Raw genomic sequence first — 24125 nt, 5'->3', positions numbered from 1 at the left:
CAATCCAAAAGAACCTATGCACCCCAATGTTCATAGCAGCACAATTTACAATAGCCAAGTGTTGGAAGCAACCTACGTGCCCATCAGTAAATGAATGGATCAGAAAACTTTGGAACTACACAATGAAATCTTGCACAGCAGGAAGAAAGTGAGAGCTCCTACCCTCTGCAGCAGCATGGATGAATCTGGAGAGCACTACGCTAAGTGAAATAAGCCAGTCGGTGTAAGACAAATACTGTGTGATCTCACCTATAAGTGGAGCCTAATTAACAACAAACAAGCAAGCAAAATATAAGCAGAGACATTGAAATAAAGAACAGGCTGACAGTAACCAGAGGGGAGGGAGGAGGGGGTAACAAGAAGGGGGAAAGGGGAAGGGTTGTCAAGAAACACACATAAAAGACACATGGATAAAGCCAAAGGGGGGTAGGATTGAAGGTAGGAGGTGGGCCTGGGTCAGGTGGAGGCAGTGGTGGGGGGAAAATGGAGACAACTGTACTTGAACAACAACGACAAAATTCTTCCAAAAATTTTTGTATATATTTTGCACATGTACCATCATCCAGAATGGTTGAACCAATATACACTCCCACTAACAATGTAGGAGAGTACAGTTGCTGTATGTTCTTACCAGCTACTTTATTTGACAGCTGAGAAACAGAGATGGAGAATGACAGAGGAGAGCTGAAAGGCCCATTTTCCCACATGCAGATCGTGAGCTTGAGGGTGCGGAGCAAAGCAGGCAGAACTGTTCCCAACCAGCTTCAGGACTATCTGCAACTTCCCAGCACCTCGCCTCATCCAATCTATCAATCATTCACCAAAAAGAACACTGGGAACCACCTGAGGCTCAGATGCTAGGCTCCGAAGTTAGGTGGAAACTGAGAAAGATGTAAAGCTTAAATTCCAGGAGTAGCAACAGGCAATGAACCATACAACTAAGTAAGTACAGATTGTCGTTAAGTGCTGGGTAAGGAATGATCCGAACCCAAGCAATAGAATAAGGGATGTGGAGGTGGAAAGGGTAAAATTTCCTTTTGATGAGTTGCTTTGAAGGGCCTCTCTGAGGGGGAACGTGTAGGAGAGCCCTGAAGCATTAGAAGTGTTGAGGCAGGAAAAACAGGAAGAATACTAGCCCTGAAGTGCAAGCAGCTCTAGTGGGTGGGGAACAGGAAACAATAGTCTGTGTGACTGGATCTTCATGGACCGGGCAGGGGATAAGGTCTAGAGGGCAAGGCCCACAGCATGCTGGGCTGACAGGCAATGGGCAGCAGTTGCAGGGAGCAATGGGAAGCCATGGTGGGGTTTTAAGAGAGCAAAAACCCAAATCCACCCGACATGAACAAACATATATACATCTTCTTACTGTGCATCTTGAGACTCAGGATGTGGTAAGGTTCAATAAATATTCTTGAATGTGTAACTGATTATGTGTATGATTGTTTTAGCATATGGAATAAGCTCAATACAAGTTTTTAAAAAATGTTTAAATGAAGTAAAATTCATATAACATAGAATTAACCATTTTAAAATGTATAATTCAGTGGCATTTAGTACGTTCACAGTGTTGTGCAATGATTACCTCTGTCTAGTTCCAAAATATTTTCATCACCCGCAAAGGAGATCTTGTATCCATTGAGCAGTCAGTTCCCACTCCGTCCTCCCCCCAGCCCCAAGAAACCTCTAATCTGCTTTCTGTCCTACGGATTTACCTATTTCTAGATGTTTTTTAAAGCTGTAGCCCTGGCTGGTGTGGCTCAGTGGATCGAATACCAGCCTGAGAACCAAAAGGTTGCCATTTCGATTCCCAGTCAGGGCACATGCTTGGGTTGCAGGCCAGGTTCCCAGTGGGGCAACCACACACTGCTGTTTCTCTCCCTCTCTTTCTCTCTCTCCCTCTCTAAAAATAAAAAAAGAAAAAAGAATCTAAACAAACAGTAATCAACGTGATCTTGTGTCTGGCTTCTTTCCTATCATAATATTTTCAGTGTGTATCCAATGTAGCATGATTGAAAAATATTCTAATATATGGATATATTACATTTTGTTTAGCTATTTGTCCCTCGATGGATGGTTGTTTCCATCTCTTGGCTATTGTGAATAATGTTGCTATGAACATTGATGTGCAAGTATTTGTATGAATACCTGTTTTCAATTCATTTGCATATATAAGCAGGAGGGAATTGCCAAATTGTTTTCCAACATCTCAATAAACGTTTTTCCAAATGCAAAAAAGAAAAAGTAGATGGAGGCCTGGGAGGCAGGAATGAGGGCTTTTCTGATCCTCCACAAGCCAAGTTCTCTGGGCTAACTCTCATCCTCAAAGTGGGGAAAATAAAACTCACCTCTGTTAGCTGAATGAGGTAACTTCTAAAATTCTAGGCACAAGTAATCCCTCAAATTAATTGCCTCCCCTTACCATTTTGTACTCCACTCACATCCTACTTGGCTTTGGGGGCAAGTCCATGCCTGCGGGTCTTCCAGCCCAGCCTTGTTGCAAACTACAATTCCCAGCAAGCACTTCTTCCAAGCCGATTCTCCCACCCTGGTGCGCATGCTTTGGCAGACGTGGCACTGGGAACTGGGAGGTGGGGAGCGGCTGGGAAGTGGCGGTGGCATTTGGACCCGGCGGAGCTGCGGGCGCGGGAGCCCGAGTGGAGACCAGAGCCGGCCGTGGGCAGCGGCAGAGGGCATGGCGCGGGCCGGACCGGCGTGGCTGCTGCTGCTGGCGGTCTGGGTGAGGCTGTGGCGCGGGGTCCGGGCCAGGGCCGGCAGGAGCACTCGCACGTGGCGCTCGAAGTGAGGGTCGGAGCTCCCTACTGCCCGCCCATCCTGGACTTGCGGGGAGGTGCCTCCTGCCACCGGAGTAGGGGCGTGCGTGCCAGGATGGCGGTTGCTCCGTGCCTGCAGGGGAGGCAGCGGGCGGCTCCGGCGCCCTCCTCCCGGAGCCTTTTGGGGCGCAGGGGCTGGAGGGAGCCTGGGGCGCTGAGCGATACCTCGCGGGGTGCTTGCGCCACGGGCACAACTTTGTGGGGGTGCAAGTCAGGGGGCGGCCACCAGCTTAGGTGAGACACTCGTGTACTGGGGGCAGATACATCTCGCACCAGACTCCGGGCCCTACACCTGTGTGAGTGCGATGTGGGAAGGGAGTGCTTTCCACCCACACTGCCGGAAACCTTGTTTTAGGGCCGGATGGTTGTTGGGTTCCACCCCTGGCGGCCGGGATACTGCCAGTCCACACCTGGGTCCCCGCCCGCAGGGAGTTCTGGTCCTACACCCAACGGAGATTGGCCCGAACATCAGCCACTTTCTGGCTGTGTGACGCGGCGTATCTTTTAAAGTATCTAATTCAGTGTCCTCACCCTTGGAATGGGGACGGTAAAGATAACCCAGCTCGCAAGGTTTTCCCGAGGGTCGGATGAAAAATCTGAGGACGAAGCTCAGTAAACTGCAAAATCATACAAGAGTGGAGGAGGGTACCGGGAGTGGTTGGCTCTCCCAGAGGAGTTTGCTACTTGTGTGAGGGGTGCCTCCAAGACATCCCTGGGAGAGGTCGGAATGGGTGTGTCCACACCGTCCAGGGCTGCCCTTGGTGTTGGCCTTGGTTGCCTCCCTGTGTGATGGGATAATGTGGCTTCTTTCCGTATTTTTCCATAACTTCTGGTCTCCCTTATTTTAAAAACCATCTTGACTTCTTCTTTCCTGAAGTTTCAAGGGAATTTATGCCTCCAGCACCCTCTCCAACCCAGATTTCTCAGATTTTTTTTTTGGTGGGGGGGTGGGTTGTGGACAAGGATGCTGGCCAAACATGAGGAGAAAAAGTCAAGTGTGTATTGAATTGCTTTAAATAGTTTCACCTGCCAGTACCCTGCCATTTTTGGGATCACAGTGAGGAGTGGCCTCCGTCTTCTGGCTGTCTGGAAATCCATGGGGAAGGAAGCTCCCTGTCCCCTAGGTCTGACCATTCTCCCTCTGGGAGAGAACCAGGCTGGAGTGGGGCAGTGTCCCTTCACCAGCGTCTAGGTGTGCTTCATGATCTGCCTGCATTCTGTTGCCTGGAGCCGGACGGCCTTGGCAGGTCTCTAGGCCAGGCAGAACTGCAGGAAGGTGCCGAGGGGGCCATCTCCAGTGAGATTTCCTATCAGGTCTTTGCACTTGGGCTGTTTTAGGAGGTCCTGCTTTCTTCTCTTCTTCCTTTTCCCCTCTCTCCTGTGAAAGTAAAATAGAGTTTGGGAATTTGACCGGAAAGAAATTTCATTCAGCATATATTTATCAGCCACATTGTTGGGAGCTGGGTTAGATTTTGCGTGGAGAGCAAAATACGCATCGTCCCTGCCATCCTGTATTATCCTGGGTTGGGAAGGGGAGTCAGTCCTGTGAGCAATAAAAAAAGAACAGCGAATGCTAATATCTGAAGGGCTGGGTGCTTCCACAGAACGGGAGCCATACACTGATTCATAGGGAGGGTCAGCTATGGCTTTCCTGAGGTAGTAGGTAGAGCAGTCGGGAAGGATTGTGGGAGTCAGCAGTTGAGGTCTGCAGGTGCCTTCCACTGAGGGGTCTGGAGGAGTGGGTAGGTTTGCTGAGAGCACTAGAACCTGGTGCAAAGAATTGACGTTTTTCTCTTTTCCCTAAGACCTTGGCTTAGCAGGTGAGAGACACAGGTGCACAATCAGTGGTGACTGGCTGGTGGACACTAGGGTGGACTTTGTATCTATAGTCTGTGTCCCTCTGATAAGGGCTTCCAGGTACTGGGAGTGGATTGAGTTTCTTTGTTCACTCAATATTTACTGAGGGCTAATATGTGCACAGCACCGGGCTGTGACCTGCGGGATACAAAGAAGTGTGAAGACAGTCTACAGAGTTTCACGGGCAGGCATGTGTACCCACCACATGTTTTTAATGGCAAAATATGGAAGTGGCTTCAATGCTCAACAGTAGAGGCATGGTTAAATGGCTTTTGGCCCTGTCGACACTATGGGAAGGGATGTTTATGAAGAGTATTTATATTTACTAGAGTGCTATTTATTATAAAAACATTTTGTGATGCTAGTGAAGATGATCTGAAGACGTGGAGACGTTTTCTAGTGTGATGAGTAAGGGGAAAGCAGGATAAAAGCCAGGTCTCAGGAGGGCCGAAGGTGGTGTTTGAGGGCTCAGAAGTGCATCGAGACGTGACCAGTGGCTGGTCTGGAAGGTGGAGTTGTGGGTGACTTCTCCCTACTTACGGTTTTCTGTGTTTTCCAAGTTTCCTACATGAACGTATGTTCGTTTTTGATCAGGAAAGTTAGTAAGGGAACATTTTCTAAAAGGTTCTTTTGGGGGCCTCAGCCCTCCAGAAGAAATCTGGGGTGGAAAGAGTCAACACTTTAGGACAAGCTGGTTCTAGCCCTTCCAGGCTGGGTGGGTGTGTCTGCCCACGGGGTCTGTGGCCGAGGAGACCGGGCTGCTCTGTCCCCAGGCCCCTGCATCTGCCGCTGGCCGCCCCTCCCTGCTGTCCTGCTCAGCCGCTCGCTGTAGCGGCCAAGCCGTGGAGCTGGGCTGTGCTGAAGTTTTTACTGGTCTGCAGACAAGTTGGAAAAACAACAATGGTGGGTGTTTTCCTTTTTTTTCCCCCCCTTCATGAATCTAAATATTTTCAGTTTAAAAACTTATTCTTTTGATATGATGTCTGTGTTTGGGGATAGGGAGTGGTGTGCAGTATCCTTTTGAAACATGAAAGTAGTGATGCTATATTGTGATTTTTTATAAAGTCTTTTTATAAAATTTATTTTTAAGTATATATAACAAATATTACGTGTATTTAAATGTATGTGTATATATACTTTAAAGTATGTCATGCCGAGCTGTGAGATTCAGGAGTCTGAGAACTACCGCTCTGACTCAAGTCTCTCATTTTATAAAAGAAAAGCGAGGCTCCCGGAGGGAGAGGACGCACTCAAGGCCACCCAGTTTCTAAAGGCAGAGCTGGGATTAGACTGAGGCTTATGAATTATAAACCAGGTTCTTCCCACTCCATCTCTGTCATGCCAGCCCCCCACCCCCATCTCCCCCACGCTTCCCTCCTCCAAAGCCGCTGCTCCAGCCGCTGCCTGGGTGGTGGCTTGAAGCTCAGAACCTGGTGGGTGGAGGTGCAGGAAGCAGGAGACGTCTGCCCCTGGTCTCTCTGCAAAGCTTTTAATGTCCACGTATTTAGATTCTACGTTATCTATTTAATAGGCTTCTGTGGGTTGGCTTGGGGACCTAATTGCCGTTTATCATGCTGTTTGGAACCCAGAGTGTACTTCTCCCACAGAAATAAGCATATTACAGAGGAAATTTTAAAGCAGAACTTTAAGGCATAAGTTGGAGGAATGGCTGAGTGCTGTGTGAGTGGCAAATACTGAGTGCCGTGGATTCGGGCAAAGTCCAGGCGGTGGGGCACCGAGTGACCAGAGAAGGGTCCCAGCTCACGGCTCACAAAGGAGGGCAGTCTCTGAGCCCTGTTGCTGTGGGGGTCCTCCCTGCCTTGGCTGTTGCGTCCCCAGCACCTAGCCCAAGACTTGGCACGCAGTCATCCCCAGGCCATCTTTGTGTTGCGGTTGATGGATAAAGGAAACCTCTCCAGACAGAAATGTGGGCAATGGGGAGTGATGGGTCAGGCTGGCTGGTAGGAAGGACTTGAGTCTGGGAGATAGGGGAATAAGACTGCAAGAATGGATCGTAAAGAAGCTTAAATGCTGACTTTTGGACTTGATTCTGTGGATAATGGAGAGATGTGATGAAAGTTGCCCTTTGAATAGCAAGAACAGTCAGGCCACAGAGTAGGGTTTCAGTTCAAGTGGGAGAGACGGGATTTTCTCAGAACAGCACTTTCTTCTTCTTCTCTGTTATCTACAAGATAAAGTCAAGTGTGATGTTGTAGAACATGGGCTTTTTGCCAGGTAGACACACTCAGGAGCTGTGTGACCTTGGGCCCTGCCTCAGTTTTTCTGTTTGTGACCAGCGGTAATAATATCCATCTTGCAGAGTTGAAAGGACCAGATATTATACAGGAAGCACTTATCCCAGTGCTTGGCATATGGGAGTGCCCGGCAAGTGGGGGCCACAGCAGTCATCTTGAGTTGCTGACGGAGAGGTGCTGGGGAGACAGTGGATGGCCAGTGTGTGTGTGTGTGTGAGCAGAGGCTGCAAGACGTGATGGAGATGTCCTGTGCTGCTGTGGTTTTCTCTGTCACAGTTCCTTGGAGCTGGGCTCTTGCCTCCATTCTTGCCCCTCCCCACTGGGCTCCTGCACTGTCTCTGGATTTGGCAGATGGAGGGGGATCCTTGCAGAGGGAATAAGGATTTAAGTGCTCAATGTTTCTCTCCCCTTTCTTCTGAAAGTAGATCCTCCCTTGAGAATGGAGAGACCAGCAACACTGCCTCCCTGGAGGGTTTGCCCCAGCACGGTGGTTTTGTTTGCTGGGGCTCCTGTGTCCCGCTTTGTCATCGTGGTCGGTTTTGGAGGCTATCTCATTGACAGTGGGCCTGAGAGTGGTGCATGGGGTGTAAGGACAGCCAAAGTTCTCTTATGACCCGACTAAGATGGTTTATTTGCCTCCCACCCCCCCTCCCTACTGCCTCCTTCCATTTGTTCATATCTGGCGTCCTGGGTCCCAGTGGGAAAGGGGAGGAGCACAGTGCTGGCCGTTGCCTGGCCTGGCCTGCAGCACTAACTGGGGCTTCTGGCTGCCCATTTGATTTGTGGATGAGAATTATGACACACCTGGTACATTTGAAGAGGGCTTTAGGGTTTAGTTTTGCAGGGCATTTCCACATATTTCATGCCTCTGTAGCCTGGAGCCCCATGTTAACTGGTGAGATAAGGTAATTAAATGCTGTTTCCTGTAGAGAGGGTTGGGTGGGTGGACAGAGGTGGGAGGAGATGGGTGTTAGACAAGAGTGTGGGTGTGGCCTGGAGGGTGAGGGATGGACAGGTGGGTTAGTGATAGTGGTAGTTAGCTCAGTGATAGTCCTCTTGGCCTGCGGACTGTTTAAGCAGCCAGGTTAGTAGGCGCTATTTGCTGAAATAGCAACACCAGCCATTTTCCTGGGTGTCTGCGAAACTTGCTCTTTAGCTCCCTGGGGGCCTGAGCAGGGGAGCAGGAGCAGGCAGCTGGACACTGTCCATCCTTCTCACCTCTCTCAGTACCCCCTTCTTAGCTCCAGTGCGGTTCCTGCTGTCCACCTGAGGTCCAGCAGGGCGTCTTCCCACACACCAGTTTACAACCGCTTCTGAATAGCTTTGCAGTCGTGAGGTGGGGGTGAAACATGCACAGGGTGTGTGGAGTTAGAATAGTCCTTTCGTTCCCTGAGGCTGTACTGAGCCCGCAGTTTAATGCGCACCCTGTTCCCAGGTGGCTTGATGGTGACCCTATGCCTGGCTTCAGAGAGTCTAACTCGTTCTAGCTGGTGGGGTGGGGGGTAGAAAATCCGTCCCCCACAAAGGATCCCACCATATTGTCAACCCCCTGGCAAGAGTAGATGTCTTTAGTTCATGAGTGGGTCCTTTCATCCTGGCCTTGGAAGGTGTTAGTGGAGATCCAGGTTGAGGGCCCTACGGTGGGGCTTGAACATGCAGGTGATTTAGTATCGGAGCCCAGACAGGGGCTCGGCTGGAAGCTGTGCTGCTGGGCCCGGTGGGCCAGGCTCCAGAGGAGCAGGCAGGTGTGTGCTCTCCTGAAGGGCCTCACCTGGCTGGTCCTGGGCAGAGCGTTGTACCTGCCCCCCATTCCAAAGGAGTGTGCGCCTCCATCTCCACGCTCCACGCGTCACAGGTGTTCATTTGTTCCACAGATCGATCGATCTTTTTTAAACAGGTATTTCTGGGGAGTCTTTTGTGAGTCAGACGTACCACGCTACAGCATCGGGGACATCATGATAAGTAAGATGGGCACCATCCCTTTGTCCCATGCTTAGTGGGAGCGCCACAGATTTATTATTAGATGCAGGTAGAAAGTGCTGGAAGGCGCAGTATGAGGTGTGATAAAGTGTGTAGTCCAGGCCCCCGCCTAGTGCAGGGAGTCAGGAAAGGCCTCTCTGGGGACTTAGAGACCCTTTCTCAGAAAAATGTTCTTTAAAAACAGTGTTTTTATCCTCACCTGAGGATGTATATATTTATTGATTTCAGAGAAGGAGTGGGGAGGGAAGACAGAAAAGGAGAAACAGAAACATGGATGTGAGAGGGAAACATTGATCACTTGCCTCCCAAACACACCCTGCCTAGGGCTCGAACCCACAGCCTAGGTCTGCGCCCTGACTGGGGGTCGGTCCCGCAGCCTTTTGTTGGATGGGATGGCGTCCCAACCAACCGGCCCGGTGGCCAGTGCTAGAGTGATGCTTTAAATGTGTGAAACAGAGCACATGTGATTACAGAGGGGCCCAGAGGTACTGCAACACAGTTATCCAGATATTACAACAACTATGCGATAAAATTGTATTTACATATTTTATGAATATCATATAAGAAGATGTAGTGCCAGGTTTGCGAATTTCTGTAATGTTGAGTAGCATAAACAGTGTTTCACGATATTTACACCAATTGTAATGTGATGGGAGCTGTAATTTCTGTTGATGATAAAGTCACAGATACTGCCGGTGTTCCTGTTTTTTACCCACATCCCCAATAAAGGGAAAGCTAAATTTCAGTTAGAGATTTGTGGGGCTGTGATGTTTCCCCATACAAACTCAAAGATCCTACGGTAAAGAACAGTTTTCCAAGAACTTGGGAATAAAAGAGGATTTAGTAACTTATGTCATACTGCAGCGTTGTCTAAGAAGCCTGCTTAAGGGCCATCTAGTGCTCCGGGGAATTTCACTTTGCTTATTATTCTTTTTTTAAAATATTTTATTTATTTATCTTTTAGAGAGGGAGAGAAGGAGAGGAGAGAAATATCAATGTATGGTTGCCTCTCTTGGGTCCCCTGCTGGGAACTGGCCTGCAACCCAGGCATGTGCCCTGACTGGGAATCGAACCTCGATCGTGTGGTTCGCAGGCCCGAACTCAATCCACTGAGCTACACCAGCCAGGGCTCTGCTTATTATTCTTTAGGACCCATCCTCTGTGAAGTTAGATATGATGTAAGTAAGGTCTGTTTGGTGAAGAAGAGAGACATGAGGGTTATTGCCCTGCAGGACATTTACCAGTTTGGTATCAAATTTAGCAGTCTTATATCAGGATTCTTGAATCAATCATATGTACACTACTAACTTATAACTTCTTTTTGAAAAGCTTTTTTTAACCTTTTTTCTTTGTTTTAAGATTTTATTTCTTTTTAGAGAGAGGCAAAGTGAGGGAGAAAGAGAGGCAGAGAAACATCAATGTGTGAGGGAAGTTTGCAACATCAGTTGACTGCCTGTCAGGCTTCCCCAACCTGGGACCTGGCCTGCACCCCAGGCATGTGCTCTGACAAGGAATCAAACCAGCAACCCAACCCACTGGGCCACACCAGTCAGGGCTAACCTTTTTTTAAAAAAAGATTTTATTTATTTATCTTTAGAGTGGAAGGGAAGGAGAGAAGGAGAGAAATATCAATGTATGGTTCCTTCTCGTGGGTCCCCTGCTGGGAACTGGCCTGCAACCCAGGCGTGTGCCCTGACCAGGAATCGAACTGCAATCCTTTGGTTCACAGGCCTGTGCTCAATCCACTGAGCTACACAAGTCGGGGCCTTTTTTTTTTTTAATAGCTCCTTGTAACTTGTCATTTTAGTGGGTCCCTTATTAAAGAATTCAGTAACACTTTGAAATATGCTTAATATCTGTTTTTATGAGTTAGGTTTTTAACATTTGAGAATTATACTTGACCCTGTTTTAAGAATTTCTTAGCAGGATGTGAGGGTGTGGTGTTCAGAAGGGAGGTCTGGGCTGGAGATGTTAATTTAGGGCTGCTGCGTAGAAGGTGGGTGAGACCCCCCCCACCCCGGGGGTGCAGTGGCAAGAGGAAAGAGAAGGTGGACTGAGTGAGTGCCAAGGAACTTCATCATTGAAAGGGCAGGGAGATGGGGATTTACAGAGGGGGACTGGGGAGGTAGAAGGGAGACCAAGAGTGTTTGCCCAGGTTCGAGACGGTGAGCAGACTGAGAACTGGAGGTGCCCATGGGGTTGTCCACGTGCACATCATTGTTGGACCCCCACGAGAGCCTTTTTGGTGGCAGTGGGACGGATCTGAGAGGGCTGGGGAGTGGATAGGCGAGGAGCGGGGATGGGAAAGTCTGGCTGTGAAGCAGCGAGTGCCATGGGGTCCAGATGGTGGCCAGCGGCAGAGGTTTTGCAACCTGGCTGTGGATCCAACCCACCATGAGGGGGGATGTGTAAAAATGGATTGACTTCGGGGACACGGCCAGGAATCTGTATTTCTGAACAGCTTGTTCTTGGCGCTGTTGTGCAGCTACCGACCAGACAGGCTTACAGGTTAACAACATTCGTGTTACAGGGTGGATAGTACTTGGGTAGCCAAGGTTGCCTCTTCGGGCCGAGTGGTATGCACAAGTTCTGCCCGTGTCGTGAGCCACACGCACAGCTGACACTGGGAGGCATCACTTGGCTGAGCGTGTACGGTTTCTGCTTTTCTGTGAGGGCACGCGGGGAATTGCAGGCTGGTGGGCAGCAGGGGAAAGACGATCAGGTTGTCTTTGCAGCTCTTCCTAGTTGGTCACATTCAGTAGCTGGATTGGGAGGGAAAGTGAGCTTTCTGGCCTCTAGATCGTGTTCTGGGTGCAGCTGTAGGCTGTGAGAGGAAGCTCGAGGGACACCAGCCCGAAGTGTTTACATTGGTGGGCAAAGAGAAGAGCGTTGGATATGTACTCACACGTCCAGTCTGAGTCCTGGTTCTGCCACTTCAGGCTTCGCCCGAGGAGAGTCCCTGAACTCCTTAGAGCCTCAGTGTTCTTATCTCTAAGGTGGGGACAGTACCACATCCCAGGCAGATTGTTTAGAGTTGTTTTCAAACATTTTTACTGCGATCCCTGCAAGGGTAATTATACATTTTTACATTATGACCAAGTACATATACACGTGTATAAAACATACATTTGTGCATTTCACTGAATGTGTAGACTTGCTGCCTGAGGCGCACACTGATGTTTTCTGTTTAATGTCATTGCAACATGCAGGTGGTGACCCCTGAATTGATTTTATGACTCGGCTCTTGGGTTGAGGCTTGAGGGGAGGAACACACTAGTCGAGACTCTCAACTTTAGAGGCTGGATGAGATCATGCACAAGCATGGTGCACGCATGGGTCATGAGCACAGGGCTGTTATTTTCTTGTCAGTTATCAGAGCTTTGAGGCAGGGTTGGATTTCCAGAGCCGGGAGTCACTGGCTCTTCCTCCCTCCCTGCTGCCTAGGTTGCTCTTCTCTCCCCACACCTCCTCGCCTCCTCGTTGACCCAGGTCAGGACCGGGTCATGCCCAGGTCACGTGTGCACAGGCTGGCGGCCACTCAACGCCTTCTAGGCTCCCAAAGAGGTTTGTCAAAACACTAGGGCTTCAGGATCTTAAGTCCTAGTTAAATGCACTGCGGTTGCAGTTTCAGGATTAAGAAAAGCTGTTTGTATGAGCTCTCGGATGAGTTGTCCTGCCTCGTGTTGTTGATGGCCACATCTGTGCTGTGGGGGGTAGGCGGGGGTGCAGTGTGTATAGCTCACCTGTGAAGTGTGGTTTTGAAAGGAAGCAGAATATGAGAAATGCAGCTGGCTTTGTATTTGCAGGAGCCAGTGATCAGTGTGCGTGGTTCTGGGAAGCCGCTGTTGCCCTGTTCCGACTGGGCGCCGGAGTCTGTCAGACTCAGTCCGAGTCACGGCTCTCATACTTACCTGCTGGGTGATGCTCAGAACTCCTCTTAGTCTCCGTTTCCTTCTCAGTCAGTAGGTGGAATGAAAGTGCCGACTTCATTCACCTGCCAAGATAATTAAATCAGATAACCACGCGACCTGCTTTGCTTGCCCCTGCTCACACAGTGAGCCCGCTGTACTTTCTGCTGCTTCCATTGTCATGGGCTCATCCCCAGGCCCTGAAATCTGGAATTGAAGAGTCTGCTCTTGGGCTCTGTTCTCTGCCAAATACTTTCCAATTTCTCTTAGTCTTTCTTAAAAATTTTTATTTATTTTTAGAGACAGGGGAAGTGAGGGAGAGAGAGAGGAAGAGAAACACTGATGCGAGAGACCCATTTATTTTTAGAGACAGGGGAAGTGAGGGAGAGAGAGAGGAAGAGAAACACTGATGCGAGAGACCCATCGATCCGTTGCCTCTCGCACGCCCCCAACCAGGGACCTGGCTCAAAGCCCAGGCATGTGCCCCACCAGGAACTGAAATGGCGACCTTTCGGTTTGTAGGACTTGGCTCAACCCACTAAGCCACGCTACTCAGGGCTCTCATTCTTCATAAACACGTTTAGCTTCGTCAGCTGCGGCCAGTGGGGGTTCCACATCCTAGGGCCGATGTGGCTGTCTGTTCATGTGCCTGTCTCTCTGTCTCTTTCTCTCTTTCTTACACACACTCTTGACACTGAGGGACTCATGATGCTCATTTTTATTTTGAAGCCTGCTGAGTAGACATTGGACATTGGGCAGTGTTGGTGGTAAGATCTCCAGACTTGGTTTGAGGTTAGTCCTAACCTCTTGTGAAGAATGGTGTTTAAACATGGTGGCTGGTGACAGATGCTTAAATTTTGCCCTTTAAAGGGGCATACATCACTCACATTTAAAAATTAATGTTCTTTTGCCTATCTCTTGCTTGTCCAAGCCATTGTAGGTGTGTGTTGTATGCAAAATACTTTGCAGATACCATAAAATAGGTCTTATAAAGGAATTACAGAATGGCAGTGAGCAGCGGAATGATAGTCAGCTGGAAGTGAAGAAGGGCAGAGAAGCACTACTCTTTTTTTTTTCTTTTTAAAGAAGGGTGGCAGGGGAGAGACAGACAGACAGACAGACAGAAACATTGACTGGTTGCCTCTCGAATGCACCCTGACCAGGGATCCAACCTGCGCCTTTTAGTGTATGGAGTGGGACGACGCTCCACCCAGTGAGCCACCTGGCCGGGACGAGGGCAGATAAACACAGCTCTTTTGTGGAAGGTGCCAGTGAGCACTTGCTGGGCGGTGGAGGTGTATCAGAAGGACTGTGGAAGGCAGTATTTGGTTGTGTTTTGGGCATCTTTCGTATTTTCTTTTTAGATTTTTTTCTGTAACTCTAATAATTTCAGACTGATAGAAGATTTTGCAAGAGGGATACAAGGGTTCCCATCTACCCTTTACCCAGATTCAACAAACACTAACTTTTGTCACATTTGTTTTTATCACGCCCTCCCTCTACATACGTAATGCTGCATTTTGGCTCAGAACTTAGTCCAGAATCACACATAGAATCTCACTGCCTTAGCTCTTTAACCTCCTTCAATCTGATTTCTTCAAATACTGATTTCTCAGTATTTGTCTTTTGTGACCATGACAGTTTTGAAGAATGTCGCTTAATTTGGTTTTTGATGATGTTTCTTTTCAGTGCATTCAGTCTGGAGGCCTGGGATGTCTGTGTGGCCCGTTACTGGTGACGTCTGCGTGGGCCCCGCAGTCGAGGGGGTTTCTGCCAGGTGTCTGGTGTGCCTTTCTGTCTTCTGGGAGATGTTACACTTCGAGATTGGGAATTATTTCCAAGATGATGGCCAAATGGTGGTGATTTTTTCTTTAAATATTAAAATCAGATGTGCCTGATATACTGAGTTAGAAAAACAAAGAGGAGGAATAAACTCTCTCCAAGGATAGAGCTTACTTTGCTGCATTTTCTTCTTTCAGTCTTCGCTTGAGCGTAACTTTGCATATTGTAGTATTCATAATATACCATGTGTGTTTTGAATTTTATCATTTAAAGCTTAACATCAAAAGTATTTTTCCATTGTACCATCTTTGAGAACATTGTTTAAGTGGCTATATTGTTCTGTCAGGTGGCTCACTCTAAATAACCATCCCCCACTGTTTAGGGACGTTTAGGTTGTTTACAACCCTCGACTCCTGTGAGTAAGACCCTGTGAGTCATGTCGGTGTCAGAGCCTCCGCTAACTTCCTCAGGACAGATGCCCAGAAGTGGAATTACACGGGCGGGGAGCGTAAGTACTGCTAAGATGCTCGGTAGATTGTGCCACGTGGCTTTCCAAAGGAATGGTACTGGTTTAGGCTTTTGCCAGCGCTGTGTGACAGGTAGTTGGGCCCCGTATTTTAAGAAATTCACTAGTGGTGATTCTCAACTTAAAAAACAAAAAAAACAAAATTAAACAAGAAAGCTTTGACCTTTCATTCAAGATTTGTGTTGAGATCTAATTTGAATAATTTTCTGTATTTTGAATTATGAAAGCACAGGTATTTGTTTCCCTAAATAAGTAGAGTGCAATACAGCACGTCACTCTTTTTGAGGACTGGCACGCCACCCCCAGCCCTGGGACGGCTCTGAGACTCGTGGGCACAGCTGTGTCCAGGCAGGTCGTTCCGGACGGTGCGGGCCTGAAGGCACAACTGAGGACCGTGGTGCTCGCCTACAGAACCCTCAGAGGGGCCGGGTGTGCTCTCCTCAGACTGTGGCACGCTGACAGAATGGCGTGCGGAGGGGAGGAATGCGAACTTACTGGTGATGGGAGCGATCCACAATGCAGTGGTGAGTGGAGGACAGGGATTTCTGCAGATTAACATCTTTAGTTCCCTTCTAGGCCCCACTAGGTTGAGCAGCCGCAGGAGGTTTTGAGTCCTGGGCTCTGAGGGCCTGCCTCGAGGCCAGAGACGGCATGTGAGGAATGTTGAGCGGCGTCCTGTGTCAGGGAACCAACCAGCCCAGCTAAAGCTGCAGTGCGTGTCTTGGCCTTTCAGCCTCCTGCAATGGTCCCCTTTCTAGTAAAGGTCTGAGACTATAGGGAAATAGGAGTGTTACTAGCTACTTTTCCTTTTATTTGTGGGTAGCTGTTACCAGGATACCTGATAAGAACAAGCACACTGAAACCTAAGTAATTAGCAGGAACATAGTAAATCAAACCTGTTAGTCTGTCTCTTTCCTTATTACAGTTTATTTGATGCATAATGCATGGTTTGATGCCTAGACACTTTGAAATATCCCAACTGGAGCAGATATTAATATTTCTTTCTAGTTAAAGCTTTTGTTTCAGTAGGTACTCAAGATCTATTTGTGTGTGTGTGCCAGAAGACACAGTGATAGTGCCTTTAAAAGATCGTTTATTTCACTCCTGGAGAATCCTGGAGAAGGGTGTTCTGGGGCCAGTGTATCACTCTCGGTGTCAGAGACCCAGATACCTTCTCTCTTGTTACTCCACATACTTAGTCCTCATGGGCTCAAGGTGGCTGCTTGAGTTCCAGTCATCGTTCCAAATTCCAGCTGGCAGGAAGGAGGAGAGGACTAAGACTCATACCAGATGTCTGGTAGGGACAGTTCCTACAGGTTGCCACATAGCACTTCTGCTTCCATTCCGGGGGTTGAAATTCAGTCCTGTGGCCACCCTTGCCACCGGGAGGCTGAGAGGTGGGGCTTTAATGTGGTGGCTCCGTGCCAGAGAGCGCAGGGTGTAGGTGCCTTGCAGCACTTCTCTCCTAGCAGTCTTGAGGACAGATTTGGTCGTGAGGGTGCATTTGCCAACGCCATAGCCGGAGAGGACTTTGGAAATCACTTGGAGCTGCTTCAGGGACAAAGGAAGAAGCTGGGACTTAGAGAAGAGAGAGGACGTATCCAAGGTCATACAGCCAGGAAACATCAGGGCCAGCACAGAAGTTGGGTTCGGGGCTCTTTCCACCAAACTTCCAGCTCTAAATTCTCAACTGGCTCAAGTTCTCTGACCTTGGGTTTAGGTCATCTGTTTTTAACATTTTTCCTGGATCCCTTTACCACCAGCCTCTTAAGAATCTAGACGTTTGGATTCTGACATTTCAAAACTATTTTGAGCAAAATGTGAGTTACACTAAATTCTTCACTGCTTCTTCATAGCTTCCCAGCATAAGAAGGGTATCTTTTTTCAGGTGACAGAGCACAAAAGGTCAAGTCCCACCTCCACCCTTTTTCCTAAATGTTAAGCTTCTGTCCTCAAATCTTCCTCCTTTAGCAAGCTGCTTTTATGTAATTGAATACCTCTGGCTTCATGGGCTGCTTTGAGCAATGAGTCTGTAAGGGCAGACAGCCTCCCCGCCTGGAGCGGACAGGAGGGTACTGGCACACACCCCAGAGATTGGGAGATTTTTAAAGCTGAGAGTGTAATGTGACAGGGACTGTTCTCTCTATTATTCTTCAGAATCGTATGACTCTTTAGCCTGGTGACTCTTTAGCCTGGTGGGTGAATTAAGGGAGGAGCCTGTGCCGTGGGCCGTGTGCTGGAGGGAGAGAGTAGTGGGAAGGGGCACAGACTTCTGGCCAGAACCTGACTGACAGCAGATGGGGGCTAATTACCCCAGGACCCCCGAGAATCGGGGCAGACCACAGGTGCTCTGGGCTTGCGGGAGTCAGAGGCTTAGTGTAAATCTCTGCTGGAACGCTGCTTACTGCAGGATCTGGAAGAGTAGGGCTTTTCCTGGCTGTTTTGATGAGGCCTGCCTAGGAAGGGCGTGTTCCTTTCAGCCTGGGTTGCCCTGAGTCCAGGAAGCTTGGGTGAGAGAAGCAGACCACCACCTCTGGCCAGGAGCTGGGAGCCTAAGCTCCGGTCCTAGCTCTGCTGCTTACCTACTGTGTGGTCCTGATGAGCAATTTTGCCTCTCTGAGCCTCAGTTTCCTCTTCTGTGGGATGAATCCAGTACCCACTCATCGGGTTTTGTGAGGGGCACGTGGGCACAAAACCTGGAAGGGGCATTTAACGTGTGCTGCATGGCCTCGCGTCCGGGTCGCTGTGCAGATGGGTGGTTATTCCAGGTTCCATGGTGCTGAGTGTGTGTACGTGCACACTTCTTCCTGTCGGGATGTGCTTGCTGTTTTGCCTGATTGCAGGCTGGGCCCTGGAGAGGAAGAGGTGGTGTCCACTTCACTGTTGTCCTTGCTCTATGACCTGTCTCACTGATGCTACTACTAAAGATAATTACAGTTCCTATGTACTTCGGTATGCCACGCATTATGTTAGGTTCTCTGTATACTGCCCCCTCCTCCCCCCTCGTTTTATCTTCAGCCAGCCCTGGAAGGCAGGTGTCAGCATTGTCCCCTCCGCTCTACAGGTGGGGAAATGACACTTTGAGTGGTGTCGTAACTTCGGAGATCATCATGCTGTGGATGAGGGTGCCCGGTGAGACCCCAGGTGTGTCTGACTGCAGAAGCAGCTCTCCTTCCGTGGCGTCTGAGGGGTGGGAAAACACAAAGGGAGCAGATGAGAGTGGCTGTTAGGTCGGAGGGCCATTGGTCTGGCGGGCCCAGTATGGGCAGACCCTCGTGAGGAGAACACTGCAGAGAGCCTGGAAGAGGAGAGAACCCAGTTCCCCCACCCTGTTGTCTCCTGCAGTGATGGGGGTGGGGAGAGGTCTTACATGCAGGGACCCTGGGTGCTGCTGGGCTCTGCAGAAGGCCGTGGACTCTGTCGAGGGAAGGAGCTTAGCCATAGAGGGGGCTGCTACTCTGATGGAGGGTCCTAGTGTTCTGGGGGTGGGGTGCTGCACCATGACAGGGGTGGGGGCCTAGGGAAGAACTAGGGAAGAACTTGCTCTTTCCCAGCAACAGCAAGTGGTGGGCCATCCTTCCCAAGCTTTGTTTTGCTCTGCACTGGGGGAATGGTTTATGGGTCTCAGCCCAGCCTGTGAGGGCAGCTCGGCAGTGATACAAATCCTGCTGAAGCTGCTGATGGGTGAGCAGAAAGGAAGCAGTTATTGGAGCTGATCAGGAATTTGCATGGTGAACGGGGGGGGGGGGGGGGGGGGGGGGTGNGGGGGGGGGGTGTCCTCTCTTCTCCCTCTAAAGCGAATGACTTGGAATGTAAAGAGCCTGCCAAGGCCAGCAGCAATTCCATGGCTGGCTTTAAAGGTGTCTGGCTTCCGAATCACTTCACAAACACTGCCCTCTCCCCCCTGAGGGCTTGACAAAGCAGAGTTCGTGGATCGTTAACACTGTTATTGTTGCTGTAGTTATTGTTGTTATCAAGGTTTGTGGGTCGTGACTTAAGAAATCTGTAGGAAGGCTCACTGAAGCTGCATCTTAAGGAAAGGAGGGAGTGTGCACACTGCAAAGGTTAAAGTAGACTGAAGTGGAGGAGAAAGGAGAATGTTAAGTGGCTGGAGGAGTATCCCCTTGGGCTTAGGAGAGGGGGGAAGGGCCGCCCTCCTGCCTGGCCTTGTGTTTGCCTGCTAAGGTGAGGGTCTGTCTGGGGCCAGGCATGGGCTTTTCATCCCCGCCCCCCCCCCCCCCCCATGCTACCCTGGCATCTCAGCTCTTTGCACGTCAAATCTCTGGTTCCCCGTGGGTCTGGCTGTCCTGCCTGTTTCCCCTGACACTCCCAAATCTCCAGGCCCTGCCTCTCCTGTGCTCACAGATGGGCAGTGGAGACAGCTCATTCTTCTGACCCTGGTGGGTCACCTGCGCTCCCGTTGTCACCCCAGCTCCTGTGCTGGACGTGCTGTCTCCTCTCAGCACTGGGCTGTCTACCCCCCTGCCCCTGCACTGCCAAGATTCTCTCCTGATGCCCGGGCACTTCGCCATGGCCTTTGCTTGCGGATCAGTCACTGCTTTTTTGTGTCTCCTCCCTGGTCTGTGTTGATGCAGCACTTCCCACCTTTTCCTTCTGTCTGTCCCCCTGTCCTTCCTCCTCCTCTCAAGCGAGGTGATCCCTCCGTGGGCTTCTCCCTCTAAACCTCTGCGCTGAGACCCTGTTGGCTTTGAGGCTCCCTCTCCGGCTTATACTGGGGTATAAGCCGTCCCCATGTCTGCATGCCTGAGTTGATTGTCACCTTCCTCAGCATAAGACAAAATCCTTTGCTGCTTCTCAAGTCTTTCATTTTTGGCTGTTGTTCAGCCCCTAGTCCAGAATCCTTGGGGTCATTTTAGTCTCTTTTCTCTTCTTTCCTTGCTTGCATGTGAATAGTCATTGAATTTTGTTATTTTTCCCTGAGGCTCTTGGATTGACCCATTTCTTTCCACTCGGGCAGCCACCCATCTGATCTCTCCTCCTTCCGCACCTCCAGCCTCCTGGTAGCGGCCCAGCCTGAGGTCATGGCCAAATGAAGTTCTCGAGCCAGGCTTCAGGACCTACAGCCTGGCTTCATCTGCCCTCTCCCACCACGCCGCCACCCAGACCCTCACCGACTGTGCTCTGTTCTGTCTGGTGTGAGTGGTCCCTGCCAGGTCTCCCTAGAGCACCATGCACTCACTGTGTACCGTGCTCCTAGTGGGGGTCTCGGCGCAGGTCAGCAGTGTGGTAACCACTGTGCCATGTCGTGTTTGTCATGCTGGACGAACGCTTCCTACAGGCGTTCAAGGGGCCAGGCACTGTTCTGGGTCCTGTCCTGCAGAGCCAGCTCCTAGCCTAGGGGACCGGGTATTGCCAGGGCAGGTGGGGAGCAGACCCCCTGTAAAGACCTGGCTGTGGGCAGTGCTTGCTGGAAGCCCCACTGTCACACCCGGTGATGGCGTTCAAGCAGAGGCAGTTTGCACAGTGTACCCTGGTTGAACTTAAGTTCTCTGCTGTGTGAGGGTCAACGCAGGGTCAGAAGTTTTGGTGGCTGGTTGGGACGTGGTTTGTGGACTCTGAGGTTGGTTACTGATCAGATGGCCTGAGGGATTCACTGGGTTTTACAGGAAGGAAGCTGTGGGTATACCATGAGACCTGGCTCTTGCGGTTTTCTCTGTAGACACTGTGTCGTCGCTGTGGCCCAGCTGCGTGCCAGCTGCCTGGGCAGGTGGGCCCTGGGTTCAGCCTCCCTCCCCTTTTCCTTCCCCCTAGTTTCAGAAGCACAGGTGCCTGCTAGTCTCAGGAGGGCTGGTCCACAGGTCCAGAACACCAGGGCACTGGGCACAGGCAGTTGTTTTTCTTAACTGCAGATTATTTGAGGATTAAAAACAGCAGAATCAATGTGTTTTTCCAACAGATTTTTCCCTCTTTAACCATGTGTACTGAGCTGTGAACTTTTTTTAAAAAATATATTTTATTGATTATACCATTACAGTTGTTCTGTTCCCCCCTTCATTCCCCTCCACCCGCACACTCCCTCCCCCACCACTCTCCCCCCCTTAGTTTATAACCATGTGTCTCAAGTTCTTTAGATTCTGTATTTCCCCTACTATTCTCGCCCTCCCCCTATCTATTTTCTACCTACTGTCTATGCTATTTTCTGTGCCTTCTCCCCCCTTCTCCTCCTCCCACCCCCCTGTTTCTAACCCTCCATGTGTTCTTCATTTCTATGGTTCCACTCCTGATCTAGCTGTCCTCTTGGTTTGCTTTTGTTTTAGGTGTGGTTGTTAATAACTGTGTGTTTGCTATCCTTTCACTGTTAATATTTTTCATCTTCTTTTTCTTATATAAGTCCCTTTAGCATTTCATATAATAAGGGCTTGGTGATGATGAACTCCTTGAACTTGACCTTATCTGAGAAGCACTTTATCTGTCCTTCCATTCTAAATGAAAGTTTTGCTGGATAAAGCAATCTTGGCTGTAGGTCTTTGGATTTCATGACTTGGAATACTTCTTTCCAGCCCCTTCTTGCCTGTAAGGTCTCTTTTGAGAAATCCGCTGACAGTCTGATGGGTACTCCTTTGTAGGTGACTGTCCCCTTATCCCTTGCTGCTTCTAGGATTCTCTCCTTCATTTTGGTCTTGGCTAATGTAATTATGATGTGCCTTGGTGTGTTCCTTCTTGGGTCCAACTTCTTTGGGACTCTCTGAGCTTCCTGGATTTCCTGGAAGTCTATTTCCTTTGCCAGACTGGGGAAGTTCTCCTTTATTATTTGTTCAAATAAGATTTCCACTTGTGGCTGTTTCTTTCCCCCTTCTGGTACCCCTATAATCCGGATGTTGGAACGTTTAAAGATGTCCTGGAGGTTCCTAAGCCTCTCCTCATTGTTTTGAATTCTCATTTCTTCATTCCTTTCTGGTGGGATGTTTCGTTCTTCCTTCTGGTCCATTCCATTGATTTGAGCCCCAGTTTCCTTTCCATCGCTATTGGTTTCCTGGACATCTCCCTTCATTTCAATTAGTTTAGCCTTCATGTGTTCCTCTAATTTGTGACTGTAATCTACCAATTCTGTGAGCATCCTGATAAATAGTGTCTTAAATTGGGCTTCTGAGAGGCTGGCAATCTGTTGGTCGCTTAGAGTTATTGGCTCTGGGACTTTGAGTTCTTCTTGTGCCATCTTTTGGGCTGTTCATGTCTGTTACGTGTAGCAGGATCAGAGCCCTAAAGTGTTCACTAGAACAGGGCAACTAAGTCGCTGGGTTGTGACATTGTATGTGGGGGCGGGGTCAAAGAGGGACAATGGCTTCCCTCTTTCGCCTGCTGCCGGGACCCCCACCAGCACCGCAGCCACCACCGTCACCAGGCCCACGCGTTTCGTTCCACTGCCGTCAGCCCTCCACCACTGGGTTCGTCCCCTGGGGCCTGTGTGGTCTGTCTCACTGTGCGCGAATGTGCGACCTTGGTCAGTCTGCCCCGCACCCTGACTGGCTTTGGGCTGCCCTCACGCCTAGCGCCTAGGTCGGGGGATCTGTCCTGCCTGACCCTGCTCCGCTGCTGGTTCCACCTCTCTTACCGTCCCTGTTGAACGGTTCGTAGTTGTCGGACTTCCGTATAATTCAGTTTTCTGGTCTTTGGGTGTGTCCTAGTTCTCCAAAACTTTTGTTGTAGTCAAACTTGGTTGTGGGAGAAGGCACAGTGTTTCCACCTATGCCTCCATCTTGGCGGAAGTCCTGAGCTGTGAACTTTTTAATCTGAAGCCCATTATCTCTCTGGGAGCAGTGGAATGAATAACATGTAATACTCAGGTGTAGTTAACTTTTGGGTACCCTCTCAAGGTGGGCTGCGTTGGGGCAGTGGTCTTTAGGCTTCATCGGTGGCTCCCGCAGGGCAGAATGGGGGGAGGGGAATTCCTCAGCTCCTCCTCCCCGGTGGTCTTACCCTGGGGAGGAGGAACCTCGAAACCTAATGGCAAATTTTATTTAGAAACACAAGGATATGGCCACATTTCTGTGTTCTCTGCGGAGATGGGAATTTGTATTATATATGACGGTAGTGGTAGTGTTGGAGTGCTATAGAATTTATAAAGCATGTGCGGTGAGTTGTCCCAGGTTGTCCCACCTCACAGCGGTCCCATGAGGGCGGTGTTACCATCTCGTCGTCGGATGCCAGGCATTAAGCCTCCAGAAGGTTGAGTGCCGTTACTTAGGCATCTTAGCTGTCGAGTGGTAGCGTTCAGACTCAAGACTTCTGGCTGCAGAGAGGTAGTGGACCGAGAGGGTGTGGGGTCACTAAAGAGACTGGGGTTCAGGTCCTGGCCCTGCTTCTTATTAGCTGTGTAATTTGGTCGATAGCTTAACTGACTGAAATGATCGGGCACATCAGATAATCCACAGTCGCCTCTTGTCGCCGACCACGGTCTTCTACATCCCCTGTCCTTGCCCCTGCTGGGCTGGTTGCTCTGTGGGCTGTTGCACAGTTGTCCTGGCCTCCTCTTCACCATCAACATGGTGATTCTTCTGCCCCTTTCCTCTTGGAGCCTTTGTTTCCAAGATTCCATGTCTTCATCAGTTTTAATTTATATCTTGTTTCGGTGGAGCATGCGTTCCAGTAGCTTCCTGAGAGAGGGTGCGGTGACAGTAAATTGTGCACGTTGGAGTCCTGAAGTCCAGCTAATCCGTACTCACCTCTGAAGTCTGGCTGGTTGGAGAGGGCCAGTTGGCAGTCACGGCAGCCGACAGTTATGAAGGCAGTGCTGCACTGTCCTCCGGTGCGCAATGGCCAGTCTGAGGCCAGTTCCGACTCTTGGTCTTTAATATGTGGCGGTTTTTTTTCATTCTGTGAAACTCACATCTATTCTTTTTTTTCCCTTGATGCGGGGCCCTCTCAGTTGAAAGCTCACATCCTTCAATTCTGGGGTATTTTCTTCAATTATTTCTTTGACAATTTCTTTTCTTCTGTTTTCTTTTTCTGGAATTCCTTTTTTTAA

At 49.7% G+C, this 24125-nt stretch overlaps 1 protein-coding gene across 1 annotated transcript in view; it reads left to right on the top strand.

Moving 5' to 3' along the window:
* Nucleotides 1-2582: 2582 nt before the first annotated feature.
* Nucleotides 2583-24125, top strand: part of PDIA5 (protein disulfide isomerase family A member 5) — an 88012-nt gene continuing 66469 nt past the window's right edge. Inside the window, exon 1 of the mRNA XM_037051469.1 lies at nucleotides 2583-2737. Coding sequence (XP_036907364.1) covers nucleotides 2693-2737 — 45 coding nt within the window. The 5' untranslated portion in view covers nucleotides 2583-2692. The remainder of the gene's footprint in view (nucleotides 2738-24125) is intronic.

This window comes from Sturnira hondurensis, unplaced genomic scaffold, assembly GCF_014824575.4.
Source record: "Sturnira hondurensis isolate 20B ecotype Veracruz unplaced genomic scaffold, ASM1482457v3 Scaffold0007222, whole genome shotgun sequence".
In the NCBI taxonomy this organism is placed as follows: domain Eukaryota; kingdom Metazoa; phylum Chordata; class Mammalia; order Chiroptera; family Phyllostomidae; genus Sturnira; species Sturnira hondurensis.
The sequence above is the reverse complement of the archived record's forward strand: the minus strand, read 5'-3'. Positions and strand labels throughout refer to the sequence as shown.